General features: G+C 44.9%; 1 protein-coding gene across 1 annotated transcript; it reads left to right on the forward strand.

The window, feature by feature from the left end:
- Nucleotides 1–120: 120 nt before the first annotated feature.
- RARRES1 (retinoic acid receptor responder 1) lies at nucleotides 121–17,210 on the forward strand. The gene is made up of 6 exons (XM_007063099.4): nucleotides 121–752; nucleotides 11,323–11,385; nucleotides 12,243–12,417; nucleotides 13,165–13,301; nucleotides 16,453–16,515; nucleotides 16,601–17,210. Exons 1-6 carry the CDS (start codon nucleotides 528–530, stop codon nucleotides 16,763–16,765), a joined length of 828 nt encoding a protein of 275 aa, XP_007063161.1. The 5' UTR covers nucleotides 121–527; the 3' UTR covers nucleotides 16,766–17,210.
- The last annotated feature ends 2,003 nt before the right edge of the window (nucleotides 17,211–19,213 follow it).

A 19,213-nucleotide genomic window follows, 5' to 3' on the forward strand; every position in this document is an offset into this window, starting at 1 on the left:
TGCTCTCTTACCTCCCAGCACCCGAAAGCCTTTGGGAGTGCAAACTGGGCGAGTTGAGATCTGCCTCCCTCCCAAGCAGGCTGGGCGCTCTGGGGGTGAAGGCTGAGCAGAGGAAGGAAAGGGGGAAGAATGAGAGGCAGAAGGCAGGGAGGAGAGAAAAGGAGGGAGGGTTGGAGAAGAGACAGAGAAGAGGCAAGAAACAGGGGAAGGGTTTAAGGTGAAGGGGGGAAGGAGAAAGGTTCTGGGGGCAAGGAGAGAGGGACAGGCGGGAGGACTCACGGAAGGAGCTCGGGCAGGAGGGAAGGAAAGGGAGGGAGGCCGGGGGCGGGAAAAGGGGAAGGCAAGAAGTCGCCACCGGAGACTGGACGGAGCCTCCTTGGTGGTGCTCGAGCGCTTCCCGGCACTGACAGCCGGGGCAGGAGGGGCGGGGAGCCGGCCCTACCCTCGCTATTTGTACTGGCGCTTGCGGGCTCAGTGCGGAGCAGCTTCTGGACGCGCAGCACCTCGAGCAGCCGGCATAGCTGAGCATGCAGCGGCGAAGCGCAGCCCGGCTCGGCCCCCTTCTGCTCCTGCTCCTGCTGCCTCTGGCGTGGGGTGAGGGCCCCTCGCCGCCCCGGGCAGACGGAGAGCTGCAAGTCTCCAACCGCCTGGCCGGGCAGGCGGCCCGGGTGGCGCTGCACTATCTCAACTACCGCCTGGGGTCGCCCAGCGCGCTGCGGGCGCTGGGACAGGTCCGGAAAGCCACACTCAAGGTAAGGGACGGCCGGGCAGCGCGGCGCGCCGAGCCGGGGAGCGTCGGGTACCGCACCGAGCAAAGCGCAGCGTTCGGGTACCGCACCGAGCACAGGGCAGCGCCCCGAGCTGGGGAGTGCCCGGGTACCGCACCGAGCACAGGGCAGCGCCCCGAGCTGGGGAGTGCCCGGGTACCGCACCGAGCACAGGGCAGCGCCCCGAGCCCTCTTGTTCCCTGGGTACCGCACCGAGTAAAGGGCAACTCCAGAGCCTGCTGGTGCCTGGGTACTGCACAGAACAAAGGGCAGAGCCCCGAGCCGGGGAGTATCCAGGTACCGCCCGGAGCAAAGGGCAATGCACCGAGCCAGCTGGTGCCCGGGTACCGCACCGAGCAAAGGGCAATGCACCGAGCCCGCTGGTGCCCGGGTACCGCACCGAGCAAAGGGCAATGCACCGAGCCAGCTGGTGCCCGGGTACCGCACCGAGCAAAGGGCAATGCACCGAGCCCGCTGGTGCCCGGGTACCGCACCGAGCAAAGGGCAATGCACCGAGCCAGCTGGTGCCCGGGTACCGCACCGAGCAAAGGGCAATGCACCGAGCCCGCTGGTGCCCGGGTACCGCACCGAGCAAAGGGCAATGCACCGAGCCCGCTGGTGCCCGGGTACCGCACCGAGCAAAGGGCAATGCACCGAGCCCGCTGGTGCCCGGGTACCGCACCGAGCAAAGGGCAATGCACCGAGCCCGCTGGTGCCCGGGTACCGCACCGAGCACAGGGCAATGCACCGAGCCCGCTGGTGCCCGGGTACCGCACCGAGCAAAGGGCAATGCCGGAGCCCGCTGGTGCCCGGGTACCGCACCGAGCAAAGGGCAATGCACCGAGCCCGCTGGTGCCCGGGTACCGCACCGAGCAAAGGGCAATGCACCGAGCCAGCTGGTGCCCGGGTACCGCACCGAGCAAAGGGCAATGCACCGAGCCCGCTGGTGCCCGGGTACCGCACCGAGCAAAGGGCAATGCACCGAGCCAGCTGGTGCCCGGGTACCGCACCGAGCAAAGGGCAATGCACCGAGCCCGCTGGTGCCCGGGTACCGCACCGAGCAAAGGGCAATGCACCGAGCCCGCTGGTGCCCGGGTACCGCACCGAGCAAAGGGCAATGCACCGAGCCCGCTGGTGCCCGGGGACCGCACCGAGCAAAGGGCAATGCACCGAGCCCGCTGGTGCCCGGGTACCGCACCGAGCAAAGGGCAATGCACCGAGCCCGCTGGTGCCCGGGTACCGCACCGAGCAAAGGGCAATGCCGGAGCCCGCTGGTGCCCGGGTACCGCACCGAGCAAAGGGCAATGCACCGAGCCCGCTGGTGCCCGGGTACCGCACCGAGCAAAGGGCAATGCACCGAGCCAGCTGGTGCCCGGGTACCGCACCGAGCAAAGGGCAATGCACCGAGCCAGCTGGTGCACAGGTACCGCACCGAGCAAAGGGCAATGCACCGAGCCCGCTGGTGCCCGGGTACCGAACCGAGCAAAGGGCAATGCCGGAGCCCGGGTACTGCACTGAGCAAAAGGCAGAGCCCTGACCCAGGGAGTGCCTGGGTACTGCACCGAGCCCACATACCACACCGAGCAAAGGGCAGTGCCTGGAGCCTGCTGGTGCCTGGACAACGCACAGAGCAAAGGGCAATACCCGACTCTGGAGCCCACTTGTTCCCTGGTAACACACCGAGCAAAGGGTATTACACAGAGTCCGCTGGTGCTCAGGGTAACACACAGAGGCAATGCCGCTAGCCCACTTGTTCCCTGGATAATACACAGAGAAAAAGGCATTGCACCGAGTGTGTGGTACTGGGATAATGCACACAGCAAAGAGTAATACACTGAGCCCACTTGCAAATAGCACAATGCACACATTTCAGACCCTGACACCTCAGCTGTTTTCATAGGGAGACGATGGAAAAAGACTTGGATTTAGTATTCTTGTGTGTCAGGGGCTGGATGGTGTAAAGGAGACAAGCAAAGGGAGACAGGAGGGCCGGAGGAACCACTTCCAAAGGAAAGGTGAAAGAAGGGCTATGAGAGGGACCAATATACCCCCCTCAAATGTGCCCACTGGTACTCCCAAGCAGCAAATCTTCTAATAAATTACGAATTACACTCCTGGCCACGGGCTCCTGAGCGAGCTGCTAGAATAGCAGCCATTTCCCAAATGGTCAGTGCTAGCCCCTGAATATGTCTAGAAGCACTTCAATAGCCAGTACATACAGAGTTAAACTATTCATCAACTCTGTGACCAAACCAGCCCAGAAAAACAAAGGCAGGCAGTCTACTACACACTTCATTAACATTAAAACAGCTCTTAAAATGCCCTGGTCCCTAGTGAAATAGTCTATTTGTCACGGCAACTGTGAATTCTCTTCAGATTTAGCAAACCTCATGCTAATTTTTATGCTAACGCTTAATTTTTAACAAAAAAAAAATACCTAAACTGCTTCCAAACTCCATGTTTCCAAAGAATTTTCTGCTGGAAAGTACAATGGCCTCTTGTGTTGCTTCAATCTTCATCTTGCAAACATAGAATACTAAGGCTGCTAAATGAGTAACTGCACTGGCAGAAAGGGTTTACAGTGTATATGTGATTATAGTATCTTTTGCTATGACTGCAAGAGAGAAAAATCATCTACTTCCTTAAACTTGTAGAGTTTAGATTATATTTTGGATTAAATGAACAATTTCAGTATCCTGTAAGAGAATAAAAGGTGCAACAAAGGAGAACACCTATTGCCCTATGGCCATTAATCGTACTGAAATCAATGGTGTCTGATAGAAATGGGCGTAGCCCCTGGGCATGCTTTTACGTTCTAGCGTGTTATGGGCTAACCAAGAAATCTAGGTCAGTGCTTCCAGCCTTAGCTCTTATTTCTCCATTTATGTTAAATAGATATTACCTTGGTGTCAGCCTCTTCTGGAACATACATAAAATGACATTTTGCACACAACGAAAGTCCTATGCTTAAAGCTAGTGGAAGGTGAGCAGAGTGACTCTTCAGTGTAACACGTTTGTGCCTTGAAAGAAATCTAAAGTCAAGGGGTGGGGATGTGGTAGGATTTTAGATCATCTGAAATTAAATTGGTGCTGGTTCTTGGCAGCTTTCAAGACTTTGTAAATAGGCTGGGACAATCCTCAAGCTACCATGTAGCTCAAAACACTAACCGTCCTATGTGCCTTACATTTTTACCTCTTGATGCTGTTTCTTAGTTGCCAATCATAAAACAGACAGGCCTAAGAGAGCATGCAGACAGGTTAAAGGTTCCAGCTCTGGGACTCTGTCAAAAGCAAGGTTTTGAAATTGACAAAGTTTGGTCTGAGACCACTATGTTGAGAGAAACCAGTGCTTTGAAAACACAGGTATGTTTCGTTCCCCTCGGTGGGTCATCTTTTCCTTCCTAGAGGCTGGCCACAGCCTGAATCACTTCAAGTTTAAAATTCTGCCCTCACAATCCACCATATCAGGTACAACACTGAAGCAATATCCAAAAACACTGACACTCAGGAGCAGCTTTGAGTGGATTTTACAGAGAATCGCTCTAGCCCGCCTGGCCAGAGAAAAGCAAATTAATAAGGAGACATGTAAACAGGGCTAATACATTCTAATACACTTAGTTAAATGACCTCCCTGCTTCTTTTGATAGCAATATTTGTAACAGAATTTGATATGGATACACTAAATGTATGTTATGAATTAATTGATTTCCTACTTAAAAACCTTGAAATCTTATCTCCGTTTCATTTTGTGCTCCTGGCTTAAACAAACACTTAAGTAGTTTATGTCCAAAATATAGTAGAAAAAAGTTTTATAAAACCTATGATTAGATTCCAGCCCTGCCCCATAATTTTAGAAAGTTGTATTTGAATGGGAAAAGGGAAACTGACAACAAAGGTAAAACTTCCTAATCTTTTGACCAAGCCGCAGCACTTGCTCAAATTCCAGTGTCATGCATTATTAGAGCGTATAGTTCTAAGGGTTGAGCTGTCTCTCCAGAAATGTATCAGGATGCTGAACAGTATAATTTCCTGTGTTAGAAATCTTTACTCTAAATGAAAGACAACGGAAGAAAAGTTAACTCTTTAGGGGCTACAAAGAAACATACATTTCCTGGCCCGAGAAGAACAAGTATTTTTTAATTTTCTTACAATTATAAGAATGATGATCATTGTGTATGACTGATACTTTGTTTTAATTAAGTCTGGGCCTGATCCAGAACCCACTGAAGTCAGTGCAAAGATTGGGGGAAACCTGGGGCCAATATTATGCCCCTTTCACCTTCTGTTCCCATAGTTGCTGCTGCCATTATTGCTGGCTGCTCCTTCCCAGCGGGGAGTCGGCCGTGGGAGCAGCGTGACAGAGCCAGGAGTAACAGTTGCTGGCTATCCCCACAGCCCAGCAGAACACTTGACATCTCAGTTAGTTTGCAGGGATAATGACAGGGCTGGTAGGTGTATGTATGTCACACAAGGTGCATGATACTTGGCAGTCCTGTCTAGAACCTTTCTAAAGCAGCTATTCTAGTATATTGAGAACTGAAAATCTATCATGGAAGTTGGATGAAGTTTATCCCAACAATAAGCTAGGTATCCCTCAGCCCAGACATTCAGCAGAGAAATGTCAACTTAAACCGTTAAATTATTTTCTTTCCTCTTCTGAAATCCTTCAGAGACTTCCTGGTTGGCTGACAATAACCCAGCATACATTGTTTGATGTCCTATATCCTGGAGGTCTCATTTAGACCCATGGTCTTGGGGTCATGTAATAATGCATTCTGGGATATCATCAGCTAACCTTGAAGTGAGAGTGAAAGTGAAGACAGTGAAAATCTTTTCATAGAAGGCAGGAAAGGAAGAATTTTAAAAAGGCTAGTTAAATAAAAACTTATTTCTGTGCCAGATGCTGCCCCCGTTGTGTTGATAGGGAAATCTTTCAACACATCTTTCTTTACTTAAGTCAGTTTGTACTTTAGCTTTGCAGCTCACCCTTGAAAATTTTCTAAAAACCCATGTACCAGATGGCATAGTTACAAATAAAGAGATTACATCCATTTCAAAGAAGCATATAATTCTATATTTACATAACAGATATATACAAAATTATGATAGATTTTATTTCTTTCATTAATATTTATTTTAAACAAGTAAAATGAAACTACTGCAGTTTTTGTCATGAAATTTGATTGTCATACTTAAAGTTATCTCAGTAGTAATAATAATACAATGAAAATGTTTCTCAAAAGACAGAAAGGGATGAGGCCACCATTAAGGATAAGCATCGTGGAAGGAAAAACACAGCATTTATTATATGACTTAGGACATTTCTGATAGGGAAGTTTTGGATTAACTACATAGTGGCTACTGCAAGTATTTTAAGCTTCAAAGCATGCAGGCAGACTGCTGCATCTCTGCAAGGCTGCAGTGACTTTAACGAGGTTCCCCAAGGGTTCAGAAGTCCCCCCCACTCACTGTCAATGGCAGTCTCAAACCCCCATTTCTTCTATTTTAAAAGTATTATAATCCCCTTGGTGGTAATTATTTCATGTTATCTGTGTTAACACAGGACCCTAAAATATTTTTTCTGCTATGCAATATATGGAAATAATTCCCTGTGTCCCTTTAAGGCTAAATTGCAAGCTGACATAGGGCCCATCTCTCCTTAGTGCTGAGTGCCTCCCACAGGGTGCTCAATCCCTCCCAATACTGGGTCTTGGTTTCCATGCCACAAACACTTATAACACCTTCATAAGTCGCTCATAAAACTCCAGGCAGCTACTTTGTTACTATACTAAGAATGCCTGTTCATTTAATAGCCTTTGTCATTTTGACTTGATGGTTGAGTAGATCAAAAGGACAACACTTTGTTAGCTAGGGCTCAAAGTGGAAGGGAAAAAGAAAAGAAAAGCAGATTATGAGGGTCAACATTCAGTCTCCCTGCCCTTTGAGGCCAAACAAGCTTATTTTAAAGTTGTGTAAGTGGCTAATCCACTGTCGCCTCTTATCTGAAATATATAACCACATGTATATACATAGGGCAGATGCCAGGCCCACAGCTTTGCTCTCCTAGTAAACTTTTACAAACATTTGATAGTAATAGTTGCCTGGAGAAAAAAAAGTGTGTGTGTGTGTGTGTGTAAAAGGAGAGCCAAGTTTGGATAAGTAAAATATGTGCACACCTGCTCAAGGTTCTAACCTCTAACACTGTACAAACAGCCAGAATTCTTTTCACTGTTCACTTGGAGAGGATCACATGCAAAACAAATATAAGATTAACAAATTGTAGTAATTTTTGCTATCATACAGTAATTTACCTTTACATTTAAACACACACATTTGGTAAACAACTAGCACTCTCAAATAAAATAATTAGGCACTGCAATATAGACAACCCCTTAAGGGAAAATCTGTATGACAACATCCAAATAGATTTATTTGGTTTGATTTTCTTATAATTGATTTTATCAAAGAAAAATGTGCAAACATGCCAGCCATTTAACTGATGCAAAATATTAATTGACAAACAAGACTTCAACAGATAACTAATTTGTAAACACCCTTTACCTGTATATGTTCACTAGGTCCCAAACCATTCCAACTCCCTGCTTGCAAAAAATGAAAAAGACAAAAGTTGGTGGGAGGATAAGTGATTAACTAGCAAAGGAAGGAGCAGATCCTGCAAATACTTCTTACCAGGCTTAGTACTTACTACTTTGAGTGGTACAATGGGACTATTCATGATAGCGTTTTTCAGAATCTGACCCTAAAATATTTGTTTCTGTGCAACTTCAGTGCACTTTGTCCCAAATATTCTGTGGTTAAGCAGACCACATCAGAATTAGAGCTTGTTAGTTGAAGTGTTTCTGTAAAGATCCACTGAGGAATCTTACTGAACCATTTCAGTCAGCAATCATCATCATGAAGGACTGCAATGTTAAACCACGGTGACAAGATTTGCAGATCTGAAAAATGCCACAATTTCAGATGTGTACACTCAGACATAGGTGATGGAAGTAGGGGTGCTGCAGTGCCCTCTGGCTTGAAGTGATTTCCATCATATACAGGGTTCACAGTTTGGTTCATTGGCTTTCAGCACCCCCACTTTACAAATAATTCCAGCTCCTCTGTGCTCAAATTTTCCAGTTTTCAAAAGTCTCCTGAACCTGTGTGGTAACTGTGGTACCATCGGTTATTTCCACTCCGCAAGAATTGAATCTTTTTTGTTTCAGTCATAGCTTTTAGGAACTGAAACTTCTGATGAGATTTGAGAGTCTCTTACCTGCTAGCATCTTCAGGGATGACAGCCTCAGTCTTCACTTGTAAATCAGTGTGCAACATGACAGACATCTAAACTGTATGTAATTAAGGGAACCCCTGTTGCCTATGTTTAAAAACTCCACCTGGTCTTTCCAGCACTGATCTGAAGATGTGAGTTTCATTCTTTTGAATCTAGACTATCAGCCTCTTCAGAACAGAATCTTAATCTGTACTACCTTGGCTTTAGAACATTCCTTAATCTAAGCTCCAAAGTTTGGGATGGAATGCTGTGCCCAGTATTGTACTCCCATACCGTCTTCAGACCAATGTTTTGTTTTTTCTAACTTTTCAGTAAAATATATAAGCTACATGATACACACTCTGAATTAATTTTGGAGACTACACACAGCCAGGCAGAATGATTCATGAACATACTTGCATCTTTCTTCATCACCTCTCTAAGGCCCAGATCCTGCAAAGACTTATACATGTGCTTAATCTTATGCACCATGAGCAGAACCCGACTGATGTCAATGAGACTACTGGTGGGTGCATAAAGTTAAGTACATACACAAGTCTTTGCAGGACTGCTGCAAAGACAGCTCTTAGGCTGTATGCACTTTCAATGTGAATCAGCCTGATGTCCATATCTAACAGTTGTTTCGGAAGGTTTCTGCTTTTATCTTTGTCAAACATGTCCTTTTTAGTTATCTATCACATGAAAAACCATAATCAAATGGAAGTCTGGGTTACATTTTTAGAGAACATTATTTCTGATAAAGTGACGGAAGTAGTCTTTGCACACTCTACTTTGCTACTCTGTGATCACAGTATTATCAGTAATAATTGATTATAATTCAGAGTGGACTCACACTGATTTGGCATTCAGTATAATGAGAAGGGAAGAATCTTCTGTCCAGTGATCATCACCTCTTCCTGACAGAGATCCATCTGAAAGTCAGCCGAGGAAGAACTCACCTGGTTTCTAGGTCATTGGGAATGCAGCGACCATGTATGACTGTGCCCTGGGAATAGAACAGACAAAGGCAGGCACAAAGTTGAAATTGGTTTCCATGGCCCTTCAGAATAAGCAGCAGAGTCAATGACTGTAGGTTAGCAGAAACATTTGCAGACTGGCAGGGCCTTTGCAGACTTGAAGCTGCATAGATGTCTTTGGGCCGGATAGGGTCCTTAGTAGCAATTTGTATTGTTCTGTAACAAATGTATATACATATTTGTGCTCCCCCTGACTGCATCTGGTTTCCATTGCTCATAGCTGGGACTAAAATAGAACCTATTTTCATAGTAGAAGTGGTGCTACTATTAAGTTTTGTTTCTGATAGGTTGAACAAATTCAATGGAGAAAGAACAGCAGAATTTAGTTTCACACTATGCTGATTTTTAAAGCTGGCTCAGTTGGCACAGTTTTGCTTCGAGTAGAAATGGGGAATAACTAAATTTCTGAAGCACGGAGGGAGAATCAAACATCTTTCTAAAAATATATGCACCAAATTACACCCCTTTCAAAGCTAGTTCAAGCTCCATGTTTAAATAAAAATGGGTCTTATGCAGTGAAGAACTGCCAAAATCTTAACAACGGGTTCCCACCTCACCCCACAAGGGGGTCGTTGCCCACCTCCGCCCCCCAAGACTCCTGCCCCATCCAACCCCCCCGTGTTCCTTGACGCCCCCGCCCCAGGACCCCTGCCCCATCCACCCCCCTCCCCTGTCTGCCCCCAGAACCAGGCAGGAGGGTCTCGTGGGCCACCGTAGTGGGTGCCCACCCCACCCCTAAGAGCCAGAGGCACCTGCCAGGGAGGGCAAGGAGGGGGGGGGAGTCCCAGCGGTGCTTACCTGGGGCAGCTCCCAGGAAGCATCCAGCAGGTCCCTCTGGCTCCTAGGGGCAGGGGAGCATAGCTTGGGGGGGGAGCAGGGGGAGCAGCCGCTCCCCCCACTGATCACATCAAAAGTGGCGCCTTAGGCGCCGACTCCACGGGGAAAATTTGGTGGGTGCAGAGCACCCACCAGCAGCCCCCCACCCCGCACTCGGCCCCAGCTCACCTCCGTCTCCTCCCCGAACCCACCGCCCCACTCTGCTTCTCCGCCCCCTCCCCTGGCTTCCCGCAAATCAGCTGTTCAGCGGGAAGCTGGGGAGGACTGAGCAGCAAGCCGCGGCTTCCTGCTCAGGCCGAGGGTGGCGGAGGTGAGCTGGGGCGGGGAGCGGTTCCCCTGCGCCGCCGCCCCCTCCCCCCGGTTACCTGCTGCGGTGCAGGCGGCCCTCCTCGTGTCCCCCCTTCCCCCCGCCCCAGCTCACCTCCGCCTCCCTGGGCCTGAGTGGGAAGCCACGGCTTGCTTCTCAGCCCGCCCTGGCTTCCCGCGCGAACAGCTGATTCGCGGTAAGCCTGGTGGGGGGCGGAGAAGCAGAGCGGGGTGGCGCGTTCAGGAGAGGAGGCGGAGTGGAGGTGAGGTGAGCTGGGGCCGGGCGGGGAGCTGCCGGTGGGTGCTCTGCACCCACTAAATTTTCCCCTTGGGTGCTCCAGGGCTGGAGCACCCGTGGAGTCGGTGCCTAAGGCGCCACTTTTGGCCGGTTAAATTTAGAAGCCCTTTTAGAACCGGTTGTCCCTTGCAGAACAACTGGTTCTAAAAGGGCTTCTAAATTTAACACCGGTTCTAGCAAACTGGTGCGAACCGGCTCCAGCTCACCTCTGGTCTTATGAGCAGTGTCTGGGCATTGGTGTTAGTAATGTAGATGGTGCCTTTCTCTGTAATGCTTTATATCTAAATCTTTTAAAGAGTTAAGCGTAGTAGTTATTGTGTAAGCAAATAAAACAGCCATTTATGGATCAGCTGCTGCTGTTATTGAAGTCAATGTGAATCTTTCTATTTCCATTACTGGGAGCTGGATCAGGTCCTGTGTGCTAATTCGTAGCATGGACATTATAAAACTGGTTTTAATAAGAGCAGAAATAGTCATTAGGGCACTCAGGTTATCCCCTCATCATTTCAAGTAGTACCATGCGATCTTTAATTTCAGATTGGACAGTCAAAGCAAGGCAAAAGTGACCCCAGACACCACCTCTAATAATGCATCGCTGTCTTGTCCATAATATCATATTGTAGTGCCCACACTGGATACAAGGGTAAGCCACAGCATGGGTTTCCCTGCTATCACCTGAATACTGTATTTAGCAATAATCAGTAAATATTTTAATGATGACCTACCTACGCAACCAGAACAATCTGTGCTAAAATACAATCTGAACTTCCCCTTTTATAAAGATCCTGTTTCTTTCACTTCTAGACTATCCCAGGAATTGGCCATAAGTACTACCTGCAGTTCACTACAGAAGACTACAAAAGCAGCGTAAGTTTGTAATGTAAGATGGTCCTTCCTACACAAAGTACAATACTTACCCCTAAAAATACAGCTCATTTCAATGCTTTTGTGAGTGGACCCTTCATAGGGTTTATTTGGCTCAATGCCTGAGGAGGATAATCCTGACCTGGAGCTATATTGTCCCATCAAGCTTTTAAGTCAAACTTCCTACTGATGTCAAAATCAATGGCACAGTATGGCCCTCATTATCCAAATGTATCTCCTGTGGTGTCCACGCTCCAAAATCTGAATACGTACCTGATGAATTTGTTGAAATTATAACCCTCACTGCACTTACACTCCACTGGGGACTTATCATTACTGATTTCACCATATGCATCTGGGATTCCATTACAGGCAGATCTACACCATACAGAATGATTTTTAAAATGAATCCCTGGCTCTTCTCTGAATAAAGTCCATGTTTATGATACAGGGAAAACCTGTCCAAAAGACCTCTCTTATCAGTTAATCTCCTGTTCTGAGAGAGATGATCCCAAAGTATCCCCAAGGGTACCGTGGACAGCTCTGCTCCCCTGTACTAGAAGACCAGCTCTGTTAAGCAACTAATTTCTGTCTGTTGCTCAGGACAGGTCTGATTGTATTTTTTCTGAACACTGTTTACTTCAAGAGATGCAAAAGCAATAACTGATAAATCATAGGTGTTTTGCCCCAATACTCCTAACCCTATACACATCCTATATAGTTTCACATAACATGCCAACCGTATATGCTTTGCCTCAGAGATTAACACAATGGAGTTTTTTTGTTTTGTTTTGAAAACATGCTGCATGCACATAAAGACATGGAGTGAAAGATAATAGCTTTGATATTTATGTTTTTAGCAAAACGTTGGGACTTGCCTTGCTACAGTGTTCTACCTGAAGAGGAAACCTCGACCTGCCGTTAATATAAACTGCACATATACCAAAGATCAGAAGCAAACCCGAGAAGATGACTACAGCTTTTACAAAAAAATGAGGCAACAAACCAAACCACTCATTGGAAATGATATTCCCGGTACATTCCCTTTCAGTCATTATTTTAAATTTTTGTGCTAAACAGTTTTTGTAACCACTACAAAAATCAAGCAAATATGCACAAACTTCTTTTAAAGATATTTATTTTGACAATAGCAGCTTTAAAACAAAGAGATTTTAAAAAGGGGCCAACATTCCAGAAGATTTCTGAAAAAATTTGCTGGGGCTTTGCAGGATGAAGACAACATGATGGACTAGAGATATCTGTACAATTCGACGACACATAATTCTGTACAAAATTCTGCAATGAAAGACCCACTCTTTCGCTGCTTTTAGGGAAGTCATAGAGTATTAACAAGTGTCTCTTAGGCCACTGGTGTTCCCTCAACTGAGAGGAGGCACATAGGGGACTGACTAGTAGAATATTTGTATACTGGAAATAGAGTGATAATGTGCCTCAGTTATTCACCCACTCTGGATAGGCGCATCCTAACTCTGTCATCATGGAGATTGGGTTTCCCATTTCACTCTACACTGTGGGGACCCAGTGGATAATGTTGCTTGCTAAACTCAACTCCACCAGGGTCAGCCCATGCTTTTGTATTTCTATATCTACAATAAGCTTATTATCAGTTCATTACCCTCTCCATTCAATATTGCAAAACAGACATGGAGGAAAGAGTTACTTCCTGGGAATAATTCAATGTCAGTGCAAAAGTGGTTTCCGGTGTGTCTGATGTAAAAGCAGAATTATTTTTACATCACTGTCTTTTACTTCCCCTCTCAGACAGCTATGGAAATATTGAACCAGCCTTGGAGCCAGCGTGGGCTTTGGCAGTTGCTGGCAGCAGCTACCTAATGTGGGAAAAGTCAACAGAGAACTTAGGCTATTTCATGGCACAAGTCAAGAATGTGAAGCAGTGGGTAAGTGAAGCTGAAATTAAATCTGCATTACAAGGTTAACACATCATCTCACAATAAGCAATACATAACAGACCAACAATCAGGAACTCATAATCACTATCAAATATCAGATTCATACAAGATCTCAGTATCCAAAGTGAAAGTATTTCAATCAGAAATGACTTATTTTGTCCAAGAATTTATCTGAAAAATGTTAGTACAAAGTGTGAGCCAAATCCTGCTTGCCTTACTTATGCAAATACCTCCACTGATTTCTGTAAGACTAAACATGAGAGTGAGGATTTGACCCCGTGTTAGTATAAAGTCAGCATATTACAGTAACTCATTCCAGTTGTCTTTTGGCCTTTTAGCTAAGCTTAAGTATAATGCCAGTTGAATATTTGACCTGCCCTCTCTCAGGGGACTATATCTTGTATCTGGAGGGTATGGAATCTGTGATCTAATAGGTTTTTTCCATCTCTAATTTCTATGATCAGTATGCACACTGTGTTTAGTTTTTGGTCCTGGGTGTTTAGGGTCAGATTTTCAGAAGAAAAGGCTATGGGAAGGCTTCCCAAACTATGGGAAGATGAAAGATCCTTTTTTCGGTGGCACCCTCAAGTGGTTGATGAGGTAGAATTCTTGAACCTGGAGTAAGTCTTTATTGCCAAGTTAACTCAGGTGAGCAGCATCCAGCTCTGAGCATCTTGGATTCACCTAGCCCAGGTGTGATCAGCCAAACTGCAAAGCCATGTCCAAGTTACTGTGTCCTCACTGGTGCTGCACTCCGCCATGTATATCACTAGGAGTTCTTGGGGCACATGCCATGGTTCTTTGTGCTGAAGTAAGATGAGCTGCCGTGGTGCTTTCCCAGTGAATTGTGGGAGAAACTGTCATTCCTTCTGGTTACATGGGAGAAATTGTGGGAGCGCACTGGAGGACCATCAGCATTGGAGTGATTTAGCTGATGTCATCATTTCAAAGTGAGGTTACCAGCTCAAGTGAAAACAGCATCTGAGCTTTAACCGACAGCCCCAGCAGGGACAGCCAGCTCAGGCTGAAAACACACCACCACACTTGGGTGAGAGGGTTTTATGTGTGGATGGAGGGGAGTTAGCAGCAAACCCCAAGTTAACTCTCCAGTGGAGACATAGCCTTCAGCATCTATGGCCATAGTTAGCCATTTCAACAGGTGGTACTTGGTGCCTGCAGCTCCAGAGGCAATCCTGGCAATTACAGAACAGCAAGCCTAACTCCAGTATCAGGCAAATTGGTTGATACTATAGTAAAGAACAGAATTATCAGACACATTTATTGGGGAGAAGTCAACACAGCTTTTGTAAAGGGAAATCATGCCTCACCAATCTATTTGGAGTCTTTAAGAGGGTCAATAAACATGTGGACAAGAGTGACCCAGTGAATACAGTGTACCTGGACTTTCACAAAGCCTTTGACAAGGTCCCTCACTAAAGGCTCTTAAGCAAGGTAAGCACTCACGGGATAAAAGGAAAGGTCCTCTCATGGACTGTTAACTGATTAAAAGACAGGAAACAAAGGGCAGGAATAAATGTTCAGTTTTCAGAATGGGGAGAGGTAAATAGTACTGTCCCCCAGTGATCTGTACTGGGCCCAGTGCTGTTCAATATATTCATAACTGATGTGGAAAAAGGGGTAAACAGTGAGCTGGCAAAATTTGCAGAACATACAAAATTACTCATGATAGTTAAGTCCAGAGCAGACTGTGAAGAGTTACAAGAGGATCTCACAAGGTGGGATCTAAATTAGCTTTTGCCACTCAAGAAATAGATCTTGGAGTTGTGGACAGTCCTCTGAAAACATCAGCTGAACGAGCAGCAGCAGTCAAAAAAGCTAACAGAATGTTTGGAACCATTAGGAAAAGGATAGATAATGAAACAGAAAATATCATAATACCATTATATAAATCCATGGTATGCCTTGAATACTGCATACAATTCTGGTTGCCCCATCTTAAAAGAGATATATTAGAATTGGAAACGATACAGAGAAGGGCAACAAAAATTATTAAGTGTACGGAACAGCTTTCGTATGACAAGAGATTAAAAATACTGGATCTAGTCAACTTGGAAAAGAAACAATTAAGGGGGACATGACAGGTCTATAAAATCATGAATGGCTTAGCTAAAGTGAATAAGGAAGTGTTATTTACTCCTTCACATAAACACACGAACCAGGGGTCACCCAATGAAATTAATAGGCAGCAGGTTTAAAACAAACCAAAGGAAGTATTTATTTACACAACACAGTCAACCTGTGGAACTCATTGCCAGTGGATGTAGTGAAGGCCAAAACTATAATGGTGTTCAAAAGAGAAGTAAATAAGTTCATGGAGGATAGGTCCATCAACAGCTATTAGCCAAGATGGTCAGGGATGCAACCCCTCACTCTGGGTGTCCCTAGCCTCTGACTGCCAGAAGCTGCGAGTGGGTAACAGGGGATGGATCACTCGATGTTTGCCTGTTCTGTTCATTCCCTCTGAAGCACCAGGCATTGGCCACTGTCAGAAGACAGGATACTGGGCTAGATGGACTATTGCTCTGACCTAGTATGGCCATTATGTTCTTATGACAAGTCATGTTTAGCATCATGTCAACTATTAAACAAAGAGCTACGTTTTACATCATGTTTTTACCACAACTCTCAACGTCATATTTCATCATGACCTAATTTGCTAGTAAAGAAAAACCTTCCTAGAGATAACTCAAGAACAATGGATCTTTGAGCTGGATAGATCTCAGGGATGGTGCAGCCCCACTGCTTTGGGAAGGTGACAAGTCTGGGGCTCAAGGGAGAGGATAGTAGGATATCCCCTACTATATGAGAGGAAGAAAGGGCAAGGCTGAAAGTCTCAAGGAGGGTTATGCTTTTGCTTAGGTGTGTGTTATATGCTGGTCTAGGAGGGGGCACAGGAAGTGATGGGAAAACACACAGATCCTGTTGGGCGTGTTCCTTAGTTCAGAGCTTGAGATGGAGAGTCCATCCATAGCTGTGTGAAAAGCCCACACAATGAATCAAAAAGCTACAGCATGTATTAAATATCTAACTGGCCGTACTAATGGAGCCAGGAAGAATTGCTTCTGAACATTAGTCTCATTTTGGTTGACCCTCTTCATTGTCTTTTGTGTGCATCCAGATAACTAAAGATGATTCGATTGACTTTGACTACTCGGTTGTACTACATGAAATTCCAACACAGGTACAAAAACACATATTGTCTGAAATCTCTTTTCATCAACAAAAAAGACAATGTAGAGATAACCTTGGTTTTGTCTGCTCTCCAGGAAATGATTTCATGCCACCTCCGTGTCATTTGGACTCCTGGTCATCCCCTGAAAGTGAAGTACTTCTGCTTGTCAGAGAATCAATGGTCAGAATCTGGAGAAGGATCTGGAACAGAATCTGGGTCTACTAATGGAATTTTCAATGAGAAAGAAGCAAATATTTAAAAAGATTAATGTTGGCTTTTATATAAAGATTTGAAATGGAAAAAAATATTGCATTAATAGTTCCAATCAGTATTGTGATAACTCTTCTACACAAACTGTATTGCAATGAATTCGAAGCCTTTTAACTAGTCAACCTTCACCAAAAATAAATCTCTGTAGAATTTTTTAAATGAAAGAAATCACACATTATATCTATCTACCTAAAAATGTTCTTATAAAATAAATATATACACACACACCCCTGATTTTATTTCACTAAGTTACTTAGTTGTAACTCAGAATGTGAACAAAGTTAATATATTTGGATGAAAGTCTTGAGAAAAGTGTTAATTTTCCATCTCCGTAAGAAAAATATTTGTCTACTAATTTTTTAAATTTTTGAACAGAAATATGATGTTAGCTTTTAATTTATATCTACAGTAAAATAAATACCATTACATTTGGAGGAAGTTGTGTTTTATTTTTGCATGACACTGCTGATTCATTCCTTATCCTCAGCAACTCCACGCAATCTCCATTGTGGGCATTGGTTCCAAATCCATGGCCATTACAGGCTGCAGACCAGCCTAGGCAGCACTTCTGGAAAGAGCAGCAGGCAAGGCAGAGAAAACATTCTCTATCACAAACTAAAATAAACATAAGCCAAGAAGAAGAACCTGGTGTATTCCACTGTTCTGTGACCACAACATTTTTAGTGCACAAGCTACTCCTTGACACAAAATTGTGCTCCATTATCTAAGATTTCATTTAAAAAAAAAAAGTTTCTAGCCCTCATGGTTAGGAAGGCAACTGTAAAAATAAGGACAGAGCAAAAACTGATGTAGTGTCATCTTCCTCAGCGTGCAGACAGCCTGGAACAATTTGCTTGGAGAAGTACAAATTTTTCAGAAGAAAAATGAGGACAAAGACCCAGGATGGTCATTCCTAGTCTATTTTTGTTTACAATATGCACAGAGTTCCTGTTATTACCTTGAACAAAGATAGATAGAACAAAAAAAGCTTTGTACAGATGTATCCCCACAGCAGGGCTCCAGCAAACATTTTCAATTTACCCAGCTAGTACTCTCAGACTGTCTTTTCTACTGCTGCCTTTTTGCCCCATCCCATACATATTAAAGTCCTTTTGTAAAAACATTCATAGTTTTTCACTCAAAATTCCTTGCCCTAAGCCACGTGTTCTAGGTTTAGGGCAATTGGGGTGTCCCCTCACCTCCAACTCTTAAATCTATGCCAATCTATCTGGGATTGTCTTAATACCAAGGAAAACAGCATTTTTACTTATAACAAGTTAAAGGAATTCCTTGCAATAGGTGAACTACTATGGTCTAAATTCTCAGCTAAATTCTCCCAGTCAAATGTTTTAATCAGAGTCATCAAGCTCAGTCTGTATGCGGGGGGGGGGGGGGGGGGGGGGGGGGGGGGGGGGGGGGGGGGGGGGAGGGGGGGGGCAACTTAAATAACAGTATTTCAATCAGTAAGCCCAGATTCAACAAAGTATTTATTTTCAAAGCTTTGCCACTTTAGAATGTTTTGGTCCTTTCTGTTCTTTCTCCCTGAGAGGACAGCTGCCTCACAAACCCATGAACAGCTGAAATTCACCCACCTGATGCAATGGACTATTCATTTACTGAAAGTAGGAGCACTGCCTCTTTTTCCATAAAAATTGAGATTGGTGACAGATACAAAGATAGAAGTGACCCCTCAAAATTCTTGAACAAACTAATGGTTACTACCCAAAGAGAAAACAATGGAGCGGTCTGGACTGTTACCGAAACTCCTTATTACAGGATGTGTTACCATGTTACAGATCCAACAAAACCTGTGCAAGACACCATCCTTCCCCACCAAACCACCAAAAATCTATAGGGTCTGATTCTTATTCACTCACGTAGGTTTATATTGGTGTAATTCCACTGACAAACATGGAGTTTCTCCAATTAACACTAGTGTGAGATCAGAATTAGGGCCTAAATTCTATCTGACCGTTATTCTAAGGCCACTTGTATTGAGCAACCAGCTTTTGTCAGTCCCTTCAATAACCATATCACACTGTATTCCTGTAGAGAGATTTCTGACCTAAATTCAGGAAACTCTTGTGACCTTTACATTGATAAATCTGGGTCTATGTAAGCTATTTGTTAAAAAAAAAAAAAAGTGATCCTCTGATAAGAGGACAAAATGAGGGCCACAAATATATGGAAAATAAGTGACAATTACCCAGTTTTTACTTTCTCAAATATATCCTTATTACTTTTATGAGGGGGTTTATCTGTTTATGGCAAAGGAAGATCCTGCTAGAACAATTATTTTACTGGATTACAAAGGAATAAGCAATGTGTGGGGCACTTTTAAAGGCCAAATCCAGTTGATCTTATTCACAAGAGTACTCCAGCTGAGAATTGCTACATACACGAGCCGGGCAAGCAGGATTTGATCCTATGAGGTTTA

Source organism: Chelonia mydas, chromosome 9 (assembly GCF_015237465.2).
Source record: "Chelonia mydas isolate rCheMyd1 chromosome 9, rCheMyd1.pri.v2, whole genome shotgun sequence".
In the NCBI taxonomy this organism is placed as follows: domain Eukaryota; kingdom Metazoa; phylum Chordata; order Testudines; family Cheloniidae; genus Chelonia; species Chelonia mydas.